Raw genomic sequence first — 22,469 nt, forward strand, 5'->3', positions numbered from 1 at the left:
TAATCTAGAATTCTATATCCAGTGAAATCAATTCTTTTTTTTAATCCTCACCCAAGGACATGTTTATTGATTTTGGAGAAGGGGGAAAGAGGGAGAGAAGGGGAGAAACACCCCTGTGAGAGAGAAACATCGATTGGCTGCCTCTTGTACGTGCCCCGACAGGGACTGAACCACAACCTAGGGGTGTATCCTGACTGGGAATCGAACCTGTGACCTTCTACTTCACAGGATGATGCTCTAGCCAAGTGAAGCTCACCTGCCAGGGCTGATTTTTTTTTTTAAATACCAAGTCACTAGGGAGGATTTTAGCATTTATTAATGACAGTGCTCCACCCCTACCCCCAACTGACCTTTCTGACAGGATTAGACATAGATCAAAAAGGTGGAGGTGGAAGAAACAATTGAAGCATGCCTGTGTTATGGTTTGGTTGGTCAATTTTAAAGGAAGAAAATAAAAAAGTCAGGGTTTGTGCTGTTGACTCTCAGGTAAGAAGGGAAACTGGGCTCTGGAAAACCTATCACTTGAGATAGCATGGTGTCAACAAACAAACAAACATCTTACAATAGTTTGCAAAGCGGGGTGTCTTCTTTCCAGTAGAGGATCTCATTTGGGAAATTGAATTAATAACATACAAATATAATTCTTCTGGAAGAGAAGCAGAGACCTCTCGTCCTCTGTAAACCGTCCCTGAGTTAGAGTAACAGTAATGAGGCTCCTGGCACTCAGGTGGCTGCCAGATCATAATTCACATTTAATATTTCTATTGTGTCCCCTTCTTGCCTTGAGGCTCTACTTATTTTATCTCTTAGGATCCTTCACAGACACTGGCAAAGAGTCATAACTGTCTCTGTCTTCTTGATGATGTTACTGGCTGATCCTGAAGGAAGACTGTCAGGTTGTTTGTGGGCTATGTATGCTGTCGGTAGGAGCTAGATTCTGTAGTCTCCAGTCAGGATTATACTTCAGCAAAAATTTTATTTTGGTACCATGATATCGGTGTTGTCGAGATGCAGAGATGTGCACTGGATCTGTAGATCATTGAACAGGAGTACTAAGATTAATAGGTCAAAAGCCACTTGGAGGGAGGTTGGTGTCCTGTTCAGTCCCTGCCATTGTCACAGTGTATTGAGAGTTTTTTTCAGTGTCTTAAGGTGAGCCATGAAAGGTATGATTATCAGTTTTTTAGATGACAAGAAGTTGAGCGGTCTAGCTAACACATTGTTTGATAAGGTAAAGACTTTAAAAGGAGATAATAAAAATAGTGATGAATAAGTATTGGGAGTAAAAGCATTTCGAGTATAGAATAAAAATAAATATGGACAGACCTTCTAGTTTTTACTCTTAGTACTTAACTTACCTTCTTTGCTTGGCTAATTTAATATCTAAGTTTATCATTTAAATTAGTTTGATAAAGAGTTACATAGTTAAGTTCTTTCATTACCTAGTTTTTAAAATCATGCCCTTGCAAGATGTGAATTGTGCCCTTGCTTTTGTAGAAATAGTACAATTTCAAGCTCTATTTTAATTCTTTTCTTTTACCAAAAAGGTTACTGATTCATAACTCATAATTTCAGTGATGAAATTTATAAATTCTTATTTGGTCCTCTATGTGACCCTGTTAACTTCTGTATAGTAACTTTATATCTGTGAATTTAGTATACTTTAGCAAGCAACTTTTATTACAATATAAAATTAATTGTTAATATGTGATTTATTGCTAAAACATTCTTTTGGATTAATTGCTGTGAGATGAAAAACAGCATATGCAGATGATATACGAAATTTGACTATATAAGTAGTTAGATAAATATTGTAGGTGGTTCATTTTATTGTAATGCTTTTAAACAAAAAATGAGTCATACTTTAGCTCAGATGAAATAAACTGTGAAATGCTCTTTTAAATCTGTTGGTTCATTAACAATTGTTTTATTTTATAGGAAAATAGAAATAGTGCAGTTTGCTAGCCGGACACGTCAACTCTTTGTTCGATTACTAGCTTTAGTAAAATGGGCTAATAATGCTGGCAAAGTGGAAAAATGTGCGGTGAGTTGAACTTTTGATTTTATTTTGTATAAAATAACTTTGTGGAATGTTAACTTGCAATAGACACAGTTTCTAATTCTAGCTTTAACTTCTATCTGGTGATTTGTTTTGGGAGACATTACTTATATGAGTAATCATGTTTCTTGTGATAATGTATATTTCTTTAGAAGCTTAGTATTTGTTATGGACAGAAAGAAGAGTGGGCAATATGGGAAGACATCATTACACTAGAAGGCATTAATTAGGAGACTTGAACTAAGGGGAAAGTAGTTAATTTACATTTGTATGATCCCTTAGAGTTTACAAAGTATTCCCTTAAATTTTGCCTATTGATTCTGGACAACCCTGTATGAAAAAGTCGGTGTTTTGTTGTTTCATACATGAGGAAACAGTAAGATTCCTAGAGATTAAATGGGTTCTTCATGGTCATAGAGCAAATAACAATGTTTATCTGTTTTTTTATTTGTTTATTCATCTGCTCATTCTACAAACATTTATTGAGCACAGGTTATGGGATGTGGTGGGTGGAGACTTGAATAATATTAGGCACAGCTCCTGCTGTCAAGAAACTCATAGTTTTTTGCCCTGGCTGGTGTAGCTCTGTGGATTGAGCATGAGCCTGTGAAGCAAAGGGTCGCCGGTATGATTCCCACTCAGGGCACATGCCTGGGTTGCAGGCCAGTTCCCCAGTAGGGGACACATGAGAGGCAACCACACATTGATGTTTCTCTCTCACTCTTTCTCCTTCTTGTCCCCTTTCTCTAAAAATAAATAAATAAAATATATTTTTAAAAAAGAAACTCATAGTTCTTTGACTGTTGAATCACTCTTTTGAATTCAAAGGAGTGGCATAGAGTGAAGCATACCAAAGATGCTTTAACAAAGATGCTAAAACCTGCCCCCCTCCTTCCAAAAAAAGTCTTAAGCTATTTTCAAGAAATGTTCAGAGGAAAAATACCAGTAGAGATCTTGTGTTAGCCTATTGAGCTCATAACTTGGGGGAGAATGGTGTGGTGTTAACACATGAGATGCACAATTATTCCTTCCTATTTTGCTTCAGTCACTTCTAATGAGAGAAATGGGAGTTCATATTGAAAAGGGTAGAGTAACTGTCATAAAAAAAATAAAGTCCTAATATAATGAGAGCATTTACCCACTTTAATTGAGGTCAGCTCTCCAGGCCCATGTTTCAACAGGCAAGTGGCCTCCTAGTCACTGTTTCTTATATTTGGAAAGTGGGGGATGGGGTAGATTCTCTAAGTAAATTTGACATTGATGCTAAAAATTCTTTTTTTATTTGGTTATGTAATGACATTAAAATTTTTTTATTTTTATATGTGAAATCAGAAAAACTTTATTTTGGTTAGATTATATCCAAGTCATTTAAAAATTCTTTTAAGTTTATCAGGCTTCCTGGATAATTAAAATTAGCAGCTACCCATTATAGAGATACCATAATAAATTTATTTTTGGCACCCTGAGACACTAAATTAGAAATACTTTTATAGAATTTTATATTTGCAAATCTGTTGGGGTTTGCATATGCCATAAAATTGCACTTCAGAAAGAAATCTACAACCCAGTTATGTTCCTCTTTTTTTGTTTAAAAAATCGATTTTAGAGAAAGGGAGAAACATTAATTTGTTGTTTTACTTATTTATGCATTCATCGATTGCATCTTGTATGTGCCCTGACCAGGGATCCAACCGCAAACTTGGTTTATCAGGATGATGCTCTAACCAACTGAGCTATTGGGACAGGGATGGGATAATCTTTTCTTAAAGATGTTCAAACTTTCAGTGAAAAGTTAGGTATTACTAAAGTATATCAAGTCCAAGTCTGCAGTTTTTCAAATCTGGTGTTAAATCCCAGATTATACCATGGGTATTTAAGTTACCTATTTGATACTGAGTTGCGCTTCAGTGACATTATATCAAACAAAAACCAGAACTCTTGGTTTTGATATTGAGCTGTATTGCATTCATCTCTTATTAATTCATAGCACAGTGTTAGTTTTTTGAATTGGCTATTCAAGTAAGTGATATTCTGATGAAGTCTTACTAAATTTATATAAAGTTTTAGTATTTATGTTTTGTGAATGCAGGTACAGATGTGTTTATGTCAAAGATAAAGTTCATCAGCTGGAGAATTAGAGGATTATTCATGTTTTGACACTTCTGTTCTCAACCTAATGATTATTTAACTCAGCAGGTGGCAGACACAACATTTGCGTGCCCAAATCGGCCTTCCACCTTGTTTTATCCAGCCCGGCACTGTGTTTCTACCCTGTGGCGCTGAGCTCTCACTGAACTGTTAAGGAATAGTTACATTTACATTTTGCCCTTTGAAGGCAACCATGAGGCTGATGTGACCCCCGGTGAAAATGAGTTTGACACCCCTGATTTAACTGATATTTTTAGAGGTGCTTAATAGATAATGATCTTTAGCCATGCCAGACATAGCACATGTTTAGCTGAGTGTATAAATACACAGTTTATAGAACTCTGACTAATGACTTTTGTCTGGATAATGTTTTATTTAAGAAAAAGAAAATGTCTCTCACATTCTCGTGGAGCTTTTTAGAAAACAGCTTTATTGAGATGTAGTTTACATACCATCCCATCCACCTTTTTAAAGTGCACAATTCAGTGGTGTTTAGTGTATTCACCGATATGTTACAACCATCACCACAGTCAATTCTAGAATGTTTTCATCACCTCAAAAATTAAACCTTCACCCTATTAACTATTCCTAAGGAAGCAGCAATCTGTCTATAGATTTGTCTATTCTGAACATTTCATATAAATGGAATCATGTGGTCTTTGTAACCAGCTTCTTTTACTTAGAATGTTTTCAAGGTTCATTTACATCGTAACATGTAGTAGTACTTTGTTTTTACACCTGAATTGTATGGATTTTGTTTATTCATTCTTCAGTTAATGGCTATTTAGGTTATTTCCAGTTTTTGACTTTTATGAGTAGTGTTGCTGTAAACATTCTTATACAAGTTTCTGTGCGGACATATGTTTTTATTTCTCTTGGGTAGATACCTAACAGTGGAATTGCTGGGTTATATAGCAAGTCTATGTTTATTCATTTGAGGAACTGCCAACCTATTTTCCAAAATGACTGTCCCATTTTATATTCCCACCAGCAGTGTGTGAAGGTTCCAATTTCTCCCTATCAGTATTTGTCTGACATTTTGATTCCGGCTGTTCTACTAGGTGTGATGGGCATCTCATTGTAGTTTTTTGCATTTCTCTCATGACCAATGATGTTGAACATCTTTTCATGTGCTTTTGATCATTTGTAAATATTTCTTAGAGAAATGTCTATTTGTTGCTCAGTTAGATTGTACAGGAATCGGGGGAACACTTTGTAAAGTATGATTGTCAAGTACAGCTGAAACTAATAGGATATTCCGTAGTAGTACTGGATATAAACTGTAATTGAGAAATAAAATTTAAATTAAAAAATGTAAAGAAGATTACTAGTCATATTAACTGCTGTACTTAAAAGGAAATAAAGAACATTCTGATCATTAGGGACCTATATGGATTCACTAATGAGTTACTCAAAACTAAAGGTTTTTTTATTTTTTAATTTAATTATTGTTCAAGTACAGTTTTCCATCCCCCACTCCCATCCCAGACCCCCCCCCCGTGCTCAAAACTAAAGTTTTAATCTTTATTTATTTAATTTCTAACTCAAAGGAATATAGCTGAAGCTAGTATATTTTGAGTTGAGCAAGGTGGTTTAGAGTGTTTCATTGATTACCCATGTTTAAGGCAGAGGGCCTTGGGATGCATAAACTGTGGCACCCTGCTAGGGCTAATGAATGTTTTCCTTGAGGGCGGTCTTTACTACTGTTTGGCCTTGGCTTTATTAGTTTGATAAGTATTTTTGCAGTGTCTTGAGTGAAGGGAGGTTTGGGATAACCTAACTCCGAGTAAAAACCAGTTCAGAAGTTCAGAGAAGTGGGATTCAGGAAGGTATATAAATATGTTGAAATCAGATTCCAGTCCTGCTTTAAGTTAGGATGGGGAAGTGGATCTTGCCTGTTAGAGAATCATGAACAAGAGATCAAGGCCTTTTAGTTGCGTCCATGCTTACTATGTGTTAGCTGTGGCTTCTAATAAGAAGTTAGTGTTGGTGGCAGTGATAAAAATCCATTTTATTAGTGTGGGGGTGCAAAAAATGCCCCTCCCAGATTTCTAAGTTCTTCTGATTAAGGTAAAATAATCAGAGTAACATGAGAGATTAATAGGTGAAAATATCCAAATTTATTACATATGCACACATGGAAGTTTCATAAGAATATGAGACTTGAGAGTGCACCTTATATGCCATTTCTGACTGAAGAGAGGGGCCGGGGGTCTGGTATTTCAGAGTGAAAGCAGGCAATTCACAGGTAGCAGAGAAAGAGCAAACATGGTAAACAAATTCTTACCTCACCACTCAGAAACAATGGGACACAGAGGGGAGTCCTGCTAATGGCCCCTACCTAATTTTACCCTGTCTGCCACATTTAGTTTATATTATTATGCTAAGGTGATGCTCCCTTCCTTTAAACCGGTTTTTCTGTGTGAATTCTTTCAGGTACGTAAGGAGGAGGAGCAAAGATTTTTTGGCATCTTTGTATCTTAAAAATAACCAGCTTAAAATATCCCAGAAAATATATTTCAGAGTGGCAAAACTTTGGCCCCCTTTACTAGTCATGGAAGGGTAACACTTGCACTGGGCTTTGTTGGTCTAACGAAGAGTTAGAGGAAACATTTTTTGGTTCCAGCTTCTCTGATAATTAATTTTCTTTGGGCAAGTGTCTTAACCTAAGCCTCAATTTTCTTATCTCTATGGTGATGGTAATTATCTGGTTTTTGCCTACTTCTTTGTGAAAATCAGATAGTAAAATGAGTATTGAAATGTGAGAAAATGTAGGGCATTTTGTGTGCATGATGTAGTATTAATTCTGGATACCATATTTTAAGTTGGCCACTGGTGCAGGAGCATTTCTAGGCCCTGGGACAAGGATGACAAGTCAGGAATTTGGAGATGGAAAGACTAACTAAGGTGATGTGGAATGTTTAGCTTGCAGATTGGTTGGGCATCCCCTTTTTGAAGGGCATGAGAGACTAATTATTGTTCCAGAATAGAAGTAGAGGATAAAAGTTTCAAGGAAATACAAGGTCTGTCCAGAAGGTATCCAGCCATGTAATATGAAAAATAGAGACGTTTATTGAAGAAGATACAAGACACAAGAAATATTGTACATAGGACAATGACACCTCAGTCCTGTTCAAAGTAGGCACCTTGGGATCTCATACAGTTCTCCCATTTGCCATCAGCTGCCCTGTCGTGTTTTCCTGAATCATATCAACTATCTGTGATCTCTTTCCTTTCAAAGGTGATTTTACTTTTGGGAAAAGCCAGAAGTTGCAGGGTGCCAAGTTTGGGCTGTAGGGAGGTCAAGTCACCTGGGTGGTCTGATGATTTGCCAAAAATCTCTTCATGAGACATGATGCATGAGCAGGCACATTCTCATGATGAAGCTGCCCATCACCAGTTGCCCATAGCTGAGGCCTTCTGAATCATCCTAATAGTTTCCATGGAAGAATGTTCAAATGTACAAAATTTGATGCAGATTCGTTGCTCTACTTGTTCAGCCATTTTGAATGCAGTGGCCACACAGTACACATACTCACTCAGTGGCATCTACCACCCCCACTGACTAGTAACAGTGAAGTTATCATTGTTCACACATGTGCATTTTAGTTCACTCTCCTTGGCTGCCAGGTTACATCGATGTTGTACAAACAGTTCCCATTATATTAACAATGGCTGGACTTTTTCCAGACAGACCTCACAGATTTCAGATCTGTGAAGAGCTCTACTAGTTCACATGCCCTTATGAAATGCACTAAGTCAGGAAATTGGTGGGAAGGATCTCCATGTTGGGCATGAAGTTGACCTAGATCTTATAAGAGGCAATGTTTATTGAATGTTTCCTTGTTCTAGGCATTGTTCCAATTCTCAGAACAACCTATGAGGTTGGAAATCATCTCTGTTTTACAGTTGAAAAAAACTGAGGCACAGAGGGATTAAGTAACTTACCCAAAGTTATAGGGTTAGTAAATTGCAGAGCTGAAATGGAGACCAAGGCAGTCTGGGTTCAGGAATCCACACTTCATTACCAGCTATTAAACAAAAATTTTAATTGAAGGTCTCTTTAAAAGAAAGGGCTCATTAGGCCATTGCCAGCAGAAAAAAAAAGATGATGACTGGTCTTGGGGCATGGAATCTAAATCACCATGGCTTGGTAGAAAAGACAGGTATGTCCATCCTTGTAGCGTTTTGCAAGTATTTTCATACATCAAGTGTGTGTGTTGTGAGTCAACGTAAGCCCTGCTGAGAGGACTTACGTTAGCTCTAGACAAAAGGGGTGGGAGAAGGAAAATGGGGGCTAGTTCTGGGATAGGTGCAAAGCTTATATGTAAACAAGAAGCTGAGGCTCCTGGGGTTCAATTGTACCAGGATCTTCTCTTTTTAGATAATCTCAGAAATAGCCACCTGGGAGTTAATTTAATAATTCCAACCTACACTAAGGAGTGTGAGCAGTCTTTTGTTGGTTTTGCACTGCATTTAACAGATTGACCCATTTTGTCTCTTCCTTCCACCCTCTGCCTGCTGTAATTTGATTTAGGACTTCTCACAATTTACTCTTTGTCACCAACTAACTTGAGGAGTCTGTAAGAGTAGTTAAAAGCATTTTATTTTATTTATTTTTTTCTTTTTTCAAGTTATTTTTTTATTGTTGTTCAATTATAGTTATCCCTATTTTCCCCCCATTACTCTCCCCTGCCCTGTCTACCCCCCTATTTATTTTTTCCAACTCATGATATTGTGTATCTGTAATGTTAAGAATGAAGAAACGAATTAGAAAATATTTTCGTGAAATTGATAGAAAAATTATTGTTTTTAAAAATATTTCTTCAAATAACTGGGAATTTTTTTGAAGAAATATTTTGCAATATGGAACACCTGTATTAATTCCCCTTGAAATTTACTTTGAAATGAATCAATGATATTTGAAGTGAAAAGTGGCTAGTTTTCAAGGAAACTTATTTAATACATTTATCCTTTGCTTTAAAGATGATCTCGAGCTTTTTAGATCAACAAGCCATCTTGTTTGTGGACACTGCTGATCGCCTTGCTTCGTTAGCTAGAGATGCTCTGGTTCATGCGCGCCTGCCTAGTTTTGCTATCCCATATGCCATTGATGTGCTGACTACTGGGTCTTACCCACGGCTGCCAACCTGCATTAGAGTAAGTACATTCTCCTCTACCCACCCTCGTCTTAAAAGTTGAAGGCTTTGGCACTGAATCTACTATATTAGTAAGTAGACCAGCAAAAACTTTTATATTTTTAAAACAAATATTTTGTGTAGTTTGTTTTTCCCTCTGTAACTAAAATTGTGTATTGTTTCGTTTGTTTGTTTTTTAAATCAATTGGGGTCGGAATGTGAGTAGGTATAAAAATGGTGGAGGGTTTTGTTGGTTTTTTTGGGTGAGGATAAACAGATGTGCAGATGTAACTTAGATCTATTTCAGATATGAAAGTACTGCATTTAGTTGCTTTTGGGAAGTATTTTTAAAGATATATTGTGTGGTAGTTTACTGCCTTGGTACTCTTGTATTTTCTACTTTTAAGAAGTGGAAGTCATCTAGTGAAATTAAGTTGGTTTCATAAACAGCATGAAGATCCTGTTGCATGACTCTGTTAGGTGGGTAACTGTTGGAATCATTTGGCACTAATGCATGATAGTAAAGGTCACTATTATTGATATAGACTGCAGAAATGAGTGTTGATACTCTCTTGGGTGAAGTAAGAAAGTACTGTGTCAAGATAGGCACAGCTAAAAATTACGCCTCTTTGTATGTTATTTTAAAATTGCTTAAATTCTTTTGAAGGATAAAATTATTCCTCCAGACCCAATTACCAAAATTGAGAAACAAGCCACACTTCACCAGCTGAACCAGATTCTTAGACATCGTCTTGTAACCACAGACCTTCCTCCTCAGTTAGCAAATCTTACAGTTGGTATGTACTTGAAGGTTATTTTTTTAACAATTGACTTGTTAGAATATTTTAAAAGCTTTGGGGTTTTATTCAAAGAAATATCATTATGAAGTTTTGACCTGCCGTTCTAGTTGTGTTTGAATCTGTCACTTGTCAGCCCTATCATCTGTCTCTATTACCTGGAAATACAGTGCTGGTATTTGAAGCTGGCGAGTGGGTGAGAGTGAGTGAGATCACTCCAGCCTAGGGGTGGAGGAGAGACAAGTCTCAGGGTTGAGCCTCAAGAAAATATTGTTCGTTGAAGTTAGAAGAGTTGTCTTTGATTTCTTTTTCTTTTTTTAAAAAAATTTAATTCTTATTTAAGTACAGTTTCTGTTTTGGTTTCTTCCCCCCCCCCTTTTTCTTTTTACTGTAGAGAGAGGAGAAGAGAGGGAGAAACAGAGGGAGAGAACATCAATGTGAGAAACATCCATTGGTTGTCTCCCATATGTGCCCTGACCTGGGATTGAACCCACAACTCAGGCATGTGCCCTGACTGGGAATTGAACTGGTGGCCTGTGCTTTGTGGGGTAAAACCCAGCCAACTAAGCCATACCATCTGGGAGCTGCCTTTGGTTTCTCAGTGATCTGGAACCTGGCTACTGCTTATGCAGAAACCACTGAACTGTTTGAACACTTAATAAAAAAATATTCAGTCTACTTAAAATTTCTTATAAGCAAGACTGACAGTTCTGGGTTAGCAAAAAGCTTTTTTTTTTTTTAATTCTCACCCAAGGACATGCTTATTGCAGGTGAAGGGAAAAAGAGAGGGAGAGAAACATTGGTCACTTGCCTCTCTCATGCATCCCGACAAGTGATAGAACCTACAGCCTAGGCTTATTCCCTGACCAGGAATTGAACCTCTGACCTTTTGGTCTAGGGACCAATGCTCCAACCAACTGAGCCATAGCAGCCAGGGCGAAAAGCTGCTCATTTTTAAAAATAAAGTAGACTTCTTTTCTTTTTCTAAAAGCAAATGGTCGGGTGAAGTTTCGAGTTGAAGGAGAATTTGAAGCCACCTTGACTGTAATGGGAGATGATCCTGATGTTCCATGGCGTCTTCTCAAGCTAGAAATTCTAGTAGAGGATAAGGAAACAGGAGGTAAATAACAAATAATGGATTTAAATCCTAAGTATTGATTTAAATATTTGATGTTTTTATATCATTGAAACATTTTTGCAGACTAATAAATGTGTTTAGCAATTTGTCATGTAATTTGAAGTAGATTTTATGATAATCATAACTACCGACTGACCTTAGGGATTTAAATATAATATTCTCTAGTTTTCCTAGATAGTTTCAGTTCTTTTAAAAAAATTCATTATTAGTTGGTACTGTGACATGATCTGTATGCTTTTCTGATTAACCGCTGTCTTGTCTTCTGCTAATGGAAGATGGGCGAGCCTTGGTTCATAGCATGCAAATCGACTTTATCCATCAGCTGGTGCAGTCAAGGCTATTTGCTGATGAGAAACCTCTTCAGGACATGTACAATTGCCTACGTATCCTTCTGCTTCTAGTCTTGAACTGTAGTAGCCTAAACTCTCCCCTTCCCCTTCTTTTGGTAGAAATGGGGCAGGGGGACTTAGTCAATGTGAAGAATAGCGATAGATGTATAATAAACCAAGTTTTAAATTTTATTGTTGACTTTGCAGGTAAAAACAAAAAATGATGAATTAGAAATAGTACTACTTGGAGAAAAAAAAGTAGTACTATTTGGTCTACTCACATTCTCTAAACTATGATGAATTAAGGGGCAACTTGGACCTTATGGTTTGTTTATAATTAGATCAAAGTTAAGTATACCTTTTTCTAAGATTATACCACAAATTATATCACTTTTTAGGATGAGTCATTGGAGAAATGTAATTTCAGAAATGTCTTTTATAACCAGCTTTTGATAATAAAGCTTTTACTAAATGAAGTTTGCTTATACTTGATTAGCTGTTGTAGTAATGTATATTGTATTTGCTTAACAAGATCCATCAGATTCTTTCTGCTTATCACTTCAGTTAGAAGTGCTACATTCCCAAACTCTAATGTTAATCCGAGAGCGGTGGGGAGACCTTGTGCAGGTAGAAAGGTATCATCCTGGAAAGTGCCTCTCCCTCTCAGTTTGGAAGTAAGTAAAGTTGATTCTGGTGAATTCATGCTATGACTGTAAATACTCTGTTTCTCTTTGTCTCTTATACATCTGATTTACTATATGCTGATAGCTGTGTACCTCTAACAACATGATTTTGTATAGTAAGGTCCCGTGATAGCATACAAACTTCATAGGACATCCAAAATCAACACCTTTCTTAGAATGTGGCATGTTTTAAATATGTAGACATCTATCTGCTTCTTCCAAGACTTATTCTAAAAAAGATTACTCTGGGTTAATACCAGATTGCTATAAAACTTAGGTTGTTGGATATTGTTTTTTAAAAAACATGCTTGCTTATCACAGTTTTACATTTTAAATTGCACCTTTTTAATATCTTTTGGGGGTAGGGTTTTGGGGGAAAATAGTATCAGGCTGTTCATAGTGCTTAATTCCCTGTTTAAATTTTGCTTGAGTCCCATTTTCTATAAAGCAATCAGAGATGAATAGATACCACTTAGAATATGGGTTGTTTTGTTTTGGATGTTTGTGTGCATGTTTTAATTTTAAATTCTGTGGGGGTTTTTAATGCAGTAAATCAAATGCTGTGTTTGATTACAGACTGGCTCTCTTCCCAATATTAATGTATTCCCTCCACAAACAGTGAGGGTCTGTCATGTTCTAGATTCTGGCTAAGGCACACAATAGATTGCCTCTATTTCAATCCAAAAGTTAATAGTCTGTATTGAAAAAAAATTGTATATTTCTTTTTTTCTCTTTAGTCAACAGGTCCTTGGGAGAAAAACAGGGATGGCATCTGTTCACAAAGTTACAATTAAAATCGATGAGAATGATGTCTCTAAACCTTTGCAGATTTTTCATGATCCTCCTTTGCCAGTTTCTGATTCCAAATTAGTAGAAAGAGCCATGAAGGTAGATGATGTCAGTATATTTTAATATTGATTTAATGAAATGAATATAATATAACTTACCATTTATAGTTAAACTTTTAGTATATATTCTTTAAAATACCTAATTGTTGGGGTGGGCTGGGATGGGAGTAAAAGACAGAAAACTGTACTTGAACAATAATTAAATTTTAAAAATGTTTAAAAAATACCTAATTCCTAAAATCCTTTGTGAAACTTGTTTTAAATGATTGTTATGCTTCTACATTTGTTATTTGTTAAAGTCTCATATTCTGAGTTTTAAAAATATTCTTCATATTTTAAAATTTAAATCAGATCATTGTTTTATTTTTAAGGTTTGTCATTTAGTCTTTATAATAACTGATACATATTGTATCTTGATCTATACAAGCCAAAATGTTATCTTTAGTCTTTAAGTCACCCATACCATGTTTATTTTTTTAAGTTTAAGTTTGCACTTAATCATTATGATTCTACAAGGAAGTATCTTGAAGCACAGTAAGCTACTCAGGCTTTTAAAGTAAAAATGTTTAAATTACACACATCATTCTATTGTTCTTGTCTATGCAGATTGATCACTTATCAATAGAAAAACTCCTGATTGACAGTGTCCGTGCACGAGCTCATCAGAAGCTCCAGGAGCTGAAGGCCATTCTTAGAGGCTTCAATGCCAATGAAAACTGTAGGTTCTTTAAATAGGCATTTCTTTCTTTTGTTTGAATTTGTATTCACTTTTATTTTCTGAAGGGTCTGTCTGAATATGACTTCTTTCTTGATATACTGGTTTCATTATGGAGGCTGGGCATTTTTGCATTTTAACTTGTGATCTACCAAGCTTGTCCTAACTTTTCCCTTCTTTTTATTTAACTTGGCCTTATTTTGAAATGTCTACACACTGACCCTCCTTAAAATTCTTTTTTTCCTATTGAAATGGAAGCTATTTTAATGTTTTGATATGAATCTTACTACTTTTAGTTTTTCTTCTACAGTTAAGGCAGCTTTGCAGATTTTTATGATGTAGTTATAAAATGTGCCTTTTTGAAGCAGAATATATGCTTTGTCTTTTTAAACATTATTTTGAATTATTAATATATTAACAGGGTTCAAAATAAATACAGATGTACACACATAGTGAAAAATCTATTGACCAAGTAGATTCAGAGCTTTGGGGATAGTCAGTCATTTAGAAAGTAAGCACTGCCATTTTAGGAATATAATTTCACAATATTATAATGCACATATTTAGTAATATCACTACCCCAGTTGTTCTTGGCCTTGATTACCTTGTTCACACAGTGAACACCCTTTAAGTCAGATGATGTAAGTGAAGTGCCATATAAATATGAAGTCTTAATAGTGCCAGTAGCAAAGACACTGCCTTTCATCATCACAGAGCCCACCTCAATCCATTATACTTAAAAAGCAGCTTCTTAGGTATGGACTAGTCACAGTGGATTAAAACTTCTTTGATGAAGTAGATAAAAACACTGCCTTAAGAATAGACAGAAGGTCAGGAAAATAAATTTATATTTAGAATACAAGATTTTCAAGGATGATGAAAGAATATAGGTTAAAAAGCTAAAGACTAAGAGGAAGGGCAGCTCAATTTAAAAATGTAAATGTGGGCCTTAAAGAAATAAGGGGTACGTCAGACATCTGTTGAATGTAGTGGTTAAATCTGTTTTGAGGGTACACGTCCAGTAGCTTCATCCAGGTTTAACATTAGATTTCTTGGGGTTTTTTTTTAAAGATTTTATTTATTTTTAGAGGGGAAGGGAGTGAGAAAAAGAGGGAAACAGCAATGTGTGGTTGCCTCTCATGCGCCCCCTACTGGGGACCTAGCCCACGGCCTAGGCATGTGCCCTGACTGGGAATTGGACTGGTAACCTTTTACTTTGCAGGAAGTGCCCAAACGAGTGAGCCCCATTGGTTAGGGCTAGATTAGTTATCTTTTTATTATTGAGTTATAACATTTCTTTATGTGTACCTTTTCATATATCATGATTTGCAAGAATGCTTTCATTCTGTGAGGTTTTTCACTTTATGGTATCGTTTGTAACCAAATTTTTAATTTTGACAATGTCAAATGTGTCTTTTTTCTTTTTGTTGCTTGCACTTTTAGTGTCATACCTAAAGAATCCATTACTTAACCAAAGGTCATAAAGATGTATGCCTGTGTTTTCTTCTAAGAGTTTTATAGTTTTATTTTATTTTATTTTTTTAAAGATTTTATTTATTTATCTTTAGAGGGGAAGGGAAGGAGAGAAGGAGAGAAACATCAATGCATGGTTGCCTCTTGTGAGTCCCCTACTGGGAACTGGCCTGCAACCCAGGCATGTGCCCTGACTGGGAATCGAACCGCAATCCTGTGGTTCGCAGGCCCGCACTCAATCCACTGAGCTACACCAGCCAGGGCAAGTTTTATAGTTTTAGCTCTTACGTTCACATTCCCTTTAGTTAATGTTTATGTTTGGTGTGAGATAAGGATCCAACCACATCCTTTTTTATAGGGATATGCAGTTGTTCCAGTAACTTTGATTTAAAAAAACAACTTTTCCCCTACTTAATTGTCTGGGCACCCTTGTTGAAATGCTCCTTCTTTGTTCTTAACAAAAACTTTAAAATTATTTTTGCAATCTTAATTTTTCTAATTTCTAATTTTTCAAAATAGGATAATTCTAAAATTTCATTTGTTGAGATTCTAGGAAAGAATGTTTTGTGATTTTGTGATAGACTCTGGTTTACTTCAGTATCATCTGTAATCAAGGCTTAATTTTAAAAAAACTTAGCATAATTGCCCTGAGGATATTTAAATTACTTTGAAAAACAGACTTTAAGCATATGTTTACATACAAAGTTTTGTATGCTGTTCATAAGTTACAAAGCTTTTTCTTTAGCAGCATTTTGTAGCAATGTCACTACTTGAGTAGCCAAAAGATCTGAGTTCAACCATGTGCTCAAGTGAACAAGTCACAGTCTTTGGACCCCAGTCTCCTCATCTGTAATTAGAGGATGCCCAGGTTCTTCCTAGATCTCTAACTAGTAGAAATGTGCTACTGTAGTGGTTTGCAAGCCCTAGGTGTCTGTAGAGTCCTCAGTGTTAGAGAAAGGTGCTTTGAAAGCTATGTTATGGAGTGGAGGGGGGGAGTGCTGGCATATGGGGTTGGGCCTCTCAGTTCTGGAAATGAGGACGGCTGTAGGAAAGGGTCTTCTGACCCACCGTTTTAGGGCATATGCTTTAACTTTTTAAAATTCACGTGTATGCATTTAGGCTCTTCATGTAGTCTTAATTCATCCCTTTTGTGATGGGAAAGCATACTTTAATCAGATCTTTACTGAGACCAGGGGCTGTTCTTGGAATCCCTTAATACAGTTACCCTTTCTCCCCTGGCTTTCCTTCCAGCTCCTCACTGGAATGAACTGAAGACATGAGTAGCCAGCCCCCCAAATGGAGCATTTCAAGGGATGGCTAGGAGAATGTATAGACAGTGGGTTTTGTATAGCCCAGGTGGCAGTATGTGGTTGCTTTTTTATTTTTTAAAAGATTTTATTTATTTATTTTTAGAGGAGGGGCGAGGGAGGGAGGGAGAAATAGAGGGAAAGAAACATCAGTGTGTGGTTGCTTCTCACATGGCCCCCACCGGGGACCCAGCCTGCAACCCAGGCACATGCCGTGCCTGGGACTCAACCCTACGACGACCCCTAGCTTCGCAGTCCTGGTGCTGAATCTGCTGAGCCATGCCAGCCAGGGGATGTGGTTTCTTAAGGGTAGAAAAAAGGCTCTGGGGAAAGGCAGTGAAAGGTACTAAAGGTGACTTGCCATGTGGCCCCATTTGTCACATTGCCTGATTCTTGAAAGCAGGGGTGCTCTGCTTGGGTTGTGTTCTGTCAGCACTGAAATTGGGGTATCTAAGTCAGTTCAGAAACCGTGAACTACATGTAGCCATTCCTAATTGTGCCCAGTGGCTTGTCTTTAGTCTTCACACTTTATATTACTGTCTATTGGTGCATTTCTCATGTTGTCCTCAATAAATAGGGACAAATAAAAAATATGTATTTATGTATATATATTCCTGCTGCAGGAGAAAATAGTATACAGTCCTCTTGCATAGCTTTGAATTCTCCCTTCTATACTTTATTCACAAGTTTCTCTGTTTTTGGATACCATAACACCTGTTGCTTTTAAATGCTTAGGGCCTTATATGTTTTATTTTATGGACATTGGTGGTGATAAAATATGTTCACATATATACATCAAAGTATTTTCTGTCTTTTTGACCGTGTTGTATGTTCTACTTTGATGCCCTACCTTTTCAAGAATGCTCAATTTTTATAATTAGATTGAAATTATAATTGTTATCCTAATTGTCAGAACTAGTTTTACTTCATTGCTACACTTTAAAAATGTTTTTGCTTTAAGGAATACATTTCTATCCTGTTAGGAATTTTAACAGTACAAATCAGTTTTAAAAATCAGCAACAGTGCTTCAAATCTGTAAGTACTTTTTATTATATTAACATAGTCAATTCGGCGAAACATGAACTCATTTGTCACACTCCTCTGAATTGTAAAACACTGTAAAAGCAGTTCCTGTTTGTGCCTTTTTCTGTTTTTTTTTTTGTTCTATTTTGTTTGTTTTTAGGTGACAGTTCTGCTGGATCTGCATGTTAGACATTCATATACAAATATATATCAGATGTATTTTCAAGCAGTTTGTTTTCATCTGACTAAATAGGTCTCCTTCATTTTTTTTGCTTTATAAATTTGATAATTTGATAATCTGATAGATAGTACCAGTGGTATCCTCACGTATTTTAATAATTGCAAAACCATAATAAAAGGTTTGGGTATGTCTTTGAGTTATAAAGGAGTATAGATAATGTATATTGTTAAGCACTTTACTTTTTAAATCACCCTTACAAAGTTGTTGTTTCTTCCTCCTAAGGATCCATGGCATGGACAGCAAGATACTACTGTCCTTATTTAATCAAGTAGCACAGAGAAGTCACATCTGGTGAAAGGCGGGGGCTCCATTACCACTCTTCTTACTGCCTGCCTTTCTTCTCTGTGTAGCTTTAGAGAAGTGTGGTAACCAAAAGAGCATACTCCTTTTACAACATTTCAACCTGATCAGCACCTGTTACACTTTCAGTGCTCTGCTCCTTTACTTACTTTGTTACGCCAACCTGTGGGACTAAGGGAAAAGTTAATTGGGCCTGGTAAAAATACTGTGAAATTCTAGAACAAGAATATTGGCAGCTTTGGGAATTTGTATATCATAGTTGCCTATGTCTTATTTTTCTGTAACTTGAAAATGAGTTATATAAATAATGGAAACCATTTTCCTATATAATCATTAATGTTTAATAATTCCCAAGTATTTTTTAAACACATGGGTCCTAATTTCTAGAAAACCTTTCTTTATGAAGAATGGCATTGAGAATATTTAGGCCATAGATGAAACTTATTTGATTTACCAAACAAGTGATTTTCTTCCTACTATATTAAAAAGAAAATCCTTAAAAATTAACTTACTGGTAATTACTGAGTGAGAGTAAAACTAGAACCTGGCTCACCTAGTGAAGTTCAATTTCCACGAGCTGTGTAAACCTTTTTTAAGGCATCTTGAAATTTTTTTGCTGTAGTATTTGAGACAGGCATGTTTGTTTCAAGTTACCTTGAAGATTACACTCTTCTGAGCTACTAATTGTCTTAATAATACTATTCCAGTTTTTCAAAAATCTTGTTTTTCTTCTGTCTGGATTGTTCAGTAGTTGGTTTGTTTCTAGTCACTGAGAAATACTTTTCTTAGAACTATTCAGAAATATAATTTTTAATTTTTAATTGTTCAGCTTCTATAGAGACTGCACTTCCAGCTCTTGTTGTTCCCATCTTGGAGCCCTGCGATAATTCGGAGTGTCTACACATTTATGTAGATTTGCATTCTGGAATGTTCCAGCTGATGCTTTATGGACTCGGTACGTTACTAAATGATATAGTCATTCGGTGTAAGGAAAAATATTTTTAACAGAATCAAAATTAAAATTTTCTGCCATTAGATATTGAGAAGAGTGGCATAAGCAAGTATAGAGAGTAGATATGGAAGGAATAACTCACTGATACCTGAAATGGTCCCTAAGGATATCTTCTATTCCTTGGGGCCCATTTTAACTCTAGTTTGGACTTTTTTGTACCAGAAACTGAGCTTCCCAATATGAAGTACATTCCTGTTCTTTCTCTTATGTAAAAGTAATACTGTTGATGGCTGATGTTTTTTTAGGTGAACTGTTTCACCACTAATAATTGGACGACATGGAGATGATGAAAAGGTATTCTCATGTCATTCCTGGCTGAAGAACATATTTAATGACTGTATAAATATCTATGATAACTTGGGGTACAGAATCCTGGAGGAAAAGACTTTTTTTTTTGGATTAAATACAATAGAAATTAAAGTTTGATTTCTTACATGTTCTATTACTGAGTTGTTCTGAAATGATGAAATACTAGGAACTTAATGGTTTTGTATTGCTAATAGCACATTTGCCATTTGAAATTTATATTAAACTAGATTGATGAAAATAAAGGGTTTTTTAGTTATATGGCTAGAAAGACTGTTCTGTGAATTTCTCATGGAAAACTGGCCACATTACTTTGAATCACATCACATTTATGATGACTAAATGATAACTGACACATTTATGAATTACCTTTTAACTATGGTTCATACCAACTGGCAGTTGTTTGTTCCTCAAAACTTTATTTAACTGTTTTCTTGATTATTAACACAGGACATACTCAAATGAAAATAAACATATAAAAATGAGAGAAGAAGCAAAAAATAGTTACTCTTGGCCATTGTTATTTTCAGCTCAGGCTTTTATAACAAAGAACCAGAATGGGTGGCTTAAACAACAGAAATGTATTACTCTTTCAGCTCTGGAGTTTGGACTTTTGAAAGCAGATTGCCAGCATGGTCCCCTTATGGTCAGGGCCCTCTTCTTGGCTTGTAGATGTCAGCCTTCTCACTGTGTGGTCACGTGGCAGGAAGAGAGAGCACAAGAGATCGCGAGAGCGAGAAAATTCTCTGGCTTTTTTCACAAGGGCACTAATCCCATCATGAAGCCCCCAGCAGTGTGGCTTTGTCTAAACCTAATCATCTCCCTAAGGCCCTACCTCTAAATACCATCACATGAGGAGTTAGGGCTTCAACATACGAATAATGCAGTTCAATCCATAGCAGTGCTCTTCCTATTTTTTATTTCAAATCATTTTATATTTTGCTTTTTGTTGAACATTCTCTTATTAGCATTTTCGAATGTCATTAAAAATTCTAAGTGACATTGAGCATACTAATCTTCAGATAGCGGTACTTGCTTATGCCAGAGACCATTTGTATTTAATAAATAAATAAATGTTATAATGGAATTTAATAGTTTTTATAATTTTTAAGTTTTTAACTCTAGTAATACTGTGAATTTTTAAAATACATACAAGTTAAAAATACTGAGTAGACTAAGAGTTTTGGGAATTAAAATACGGGCAAAGAATGAATTCATGTACTTGTTACTTACTCTTCCTGCAATTGTACATTTGCCATTAATTACTTGTCTTAACTGTAACTCACTAAATGTTAAAGAGGGAATACAAATTAGGTTAATTTATGCCTCATGACACAGTCAGTTTAGTTTTTTTCTGACTAAAAAATAACACTACTATTTGCCTAAAACAATAATTTCATTTAAGTTTTGGGCTACCTAGATATTTTGTGTCTTGTGTCAGCCATTAATTAATGAAATGCTTTATTTTATAGACCAGGCCACTTTGGATGACATGGAGAAGTCTGTGAATGAGGATATGAAACGGATCATTCCTTGGATTCAACAACTTAAGTAAGCTTATTTATTTAGCTTGAGACTAAAAATGGAAACTTATTTTGACAAGATATATTTTCTCTTGATCACTTTTAATGTTTATGACTTGAAACTTGAGCGCCTTTTGGTACTTAAATCTAAATTCTCTTGGAATAGGTCCAGGATGGGAGTGCTTCGTATTAAATTCCCCTCTAGAGCAAATACAGGTATGAAGGGCATGACACTCAACTTTCGTTCCTTGCCACATTTTCTCTTGTACAAGTACTCTCTTAAGTACTCTACACAATGAATTTTATTGTATCTAGTCTTCTCTGCAATAGTGTCTTACTTCTTCTTGCTTAGGATAATCTTCAAGGTATGAATCTACCAGCTGGCACTTTGAAAATTATCATTTCTGCTTCTCTAATAGTGTCATTCATTTTGTCTCAAAATCCTTTGAATGCTTCATATTATGAAACTAAATAAAACTGAAAATTGAGCTAGAGATAATTGTGAGGTTGGTTTCATTACCACTCTAATTCACAAGCGTACCTTACAGCAACTCTTAACAAACTCTCTTTTAAAATTAAGAAAACAAAATTCCAAGTGACAAAAATAAATTTTAAAGATTAAAATGAAAGCTGGCAAATGGAGAAAGGGTGGGATCTATTAATTTTGTGATCTTTTAGCCTACCTCTTCTCCTTTGGCAAATTTTAGTTTTGTAAATATTTGAAGATTTTGATATCATCAAGTCATTTTTTCATTAACAGGACATGATTTTAAATGTCAGTAGATAGATAATATTACATGAGCCTTTTAAACAGCTGTTTAGTTTATCTGTATCTGAAAAATGATAGTCATTACTCTGGATAACAATTTCTAAAATTTTTGTGGACTGGCATCATTTGTTGTGCATTTTGGCTCAAGAAGCAAGGTTTAAATACTTATATGATTAATTTACATCTTGTATACCTTGAGGTTGTTTATCTGGCACTTTCAGCTAGCAGAAATATAACCTAAAACCAGAAAGCTAAGCCCCCAAAACCTTAAGCTCACATAATTTATTTATAAGAAAGGTCCCATGGTTGTCAGTTATTTTAGTGCTTCTCAAATGATCTTTGATGAATAACCAGTTTACCACAAATTTATCGTGGGGTATTAATTTTTAAAATAACTATTCAAGTATTATTTACCTAGCATAAAATTTACCCATCTTGAGTGTACAGTTCCATGACTTGTAGTAAATTTACTGAGTTTTGCAACCATAACCACACCCCAGTTTTAGAACATTTTCATCACCTCAAAGAGGTACTCATTTACTCTTAATCCCTATTCCCAGCCTCAGCTTCAGGCATGAATCTACTTTCTGTTTCTATAGATTTTCCTTTTCTGGACATTTCATATAAATGAAATAGTAAATTATGTGATCATTTGTGAC

At 35.6% G+C, this 22,469-nt stretch overlaps 1 protein-coding gene across 3 annotated transcripts in view; it reads left to right on the forward strand.

Annotated features, from left to right (window-relative positions):
- MED14 (mediator complex subunit 14) overlaps nucleotides 1–22,469 on the forward strand; it is a 78,297-nt gene that overhangs the window by 7,515 nt on the left and 48,313 nt on the right. For 2 of the 3 annotated variants that reach the window (XM_037029392.1, XM_037029394.1), the window contains exons 3-12: nucleotides 1,939–2,044; nucleotides 9,194–9,367; nucleotides 10,013–10,142; nucleotides 11,134–11,262; nucleotides 11,556–11,663; nucleotides 12,151–12,283; nucleotides 13,030–13,189; nucleotides 13,747–13,858; nucleotides 19,030–19,155; nucleotides 20,991–21,069. In XM_037029392.1, the coding sequence (XP_036885287.1) occupies nucleotides 1,939–2,044; nucleotides 9,194–9,367; nucleotides 10,013–10,142; nucleotides 11,134–11,262; nucleotides 11,556–11,663; nucleotides 12,151–12,283; nucleotides 13,030–13,189; nucleotides 13,747–13,858; nucleotides 19,030–19,155; nucleotides 20,991–21,069 (1,257 nt within the window). The remainder of the gene's footprint in view (nucleotides 1–1,938; nucleotides 2,045–9,193; nucleotides 9,368–10,012; nucleotides 10,143–11,133; nucleotides 11,263–11,555; nucleotides 11,664–12,150; nucleotides 12,284–13,029; nucleotides 13,190–13,746; nucleotides 13,859–19,029; nucleotides 19,156–20,990; nucleotides 21,070–22,469) is intronic. The other variant, XM_037029393.1, reaches the window with a different exon arrangement.

This window comes from Sturnira hondurensis, unplaced genomic scaffold, assembly GCF_014824575.4.
Source record: "Sturnira hondurensis isolate 20B ecotype Veracruz unplaced genomic scaffold, ASM1482457v3 Scaffold0020288, whole genome shotgun sequence".
Taxonomy (NCBI): Eukaryota; Metazoa; Chordata; class Mammalia; order Chiroptera; family Phyllostomidae; genus Sturnira; species Sturnira hondurensis.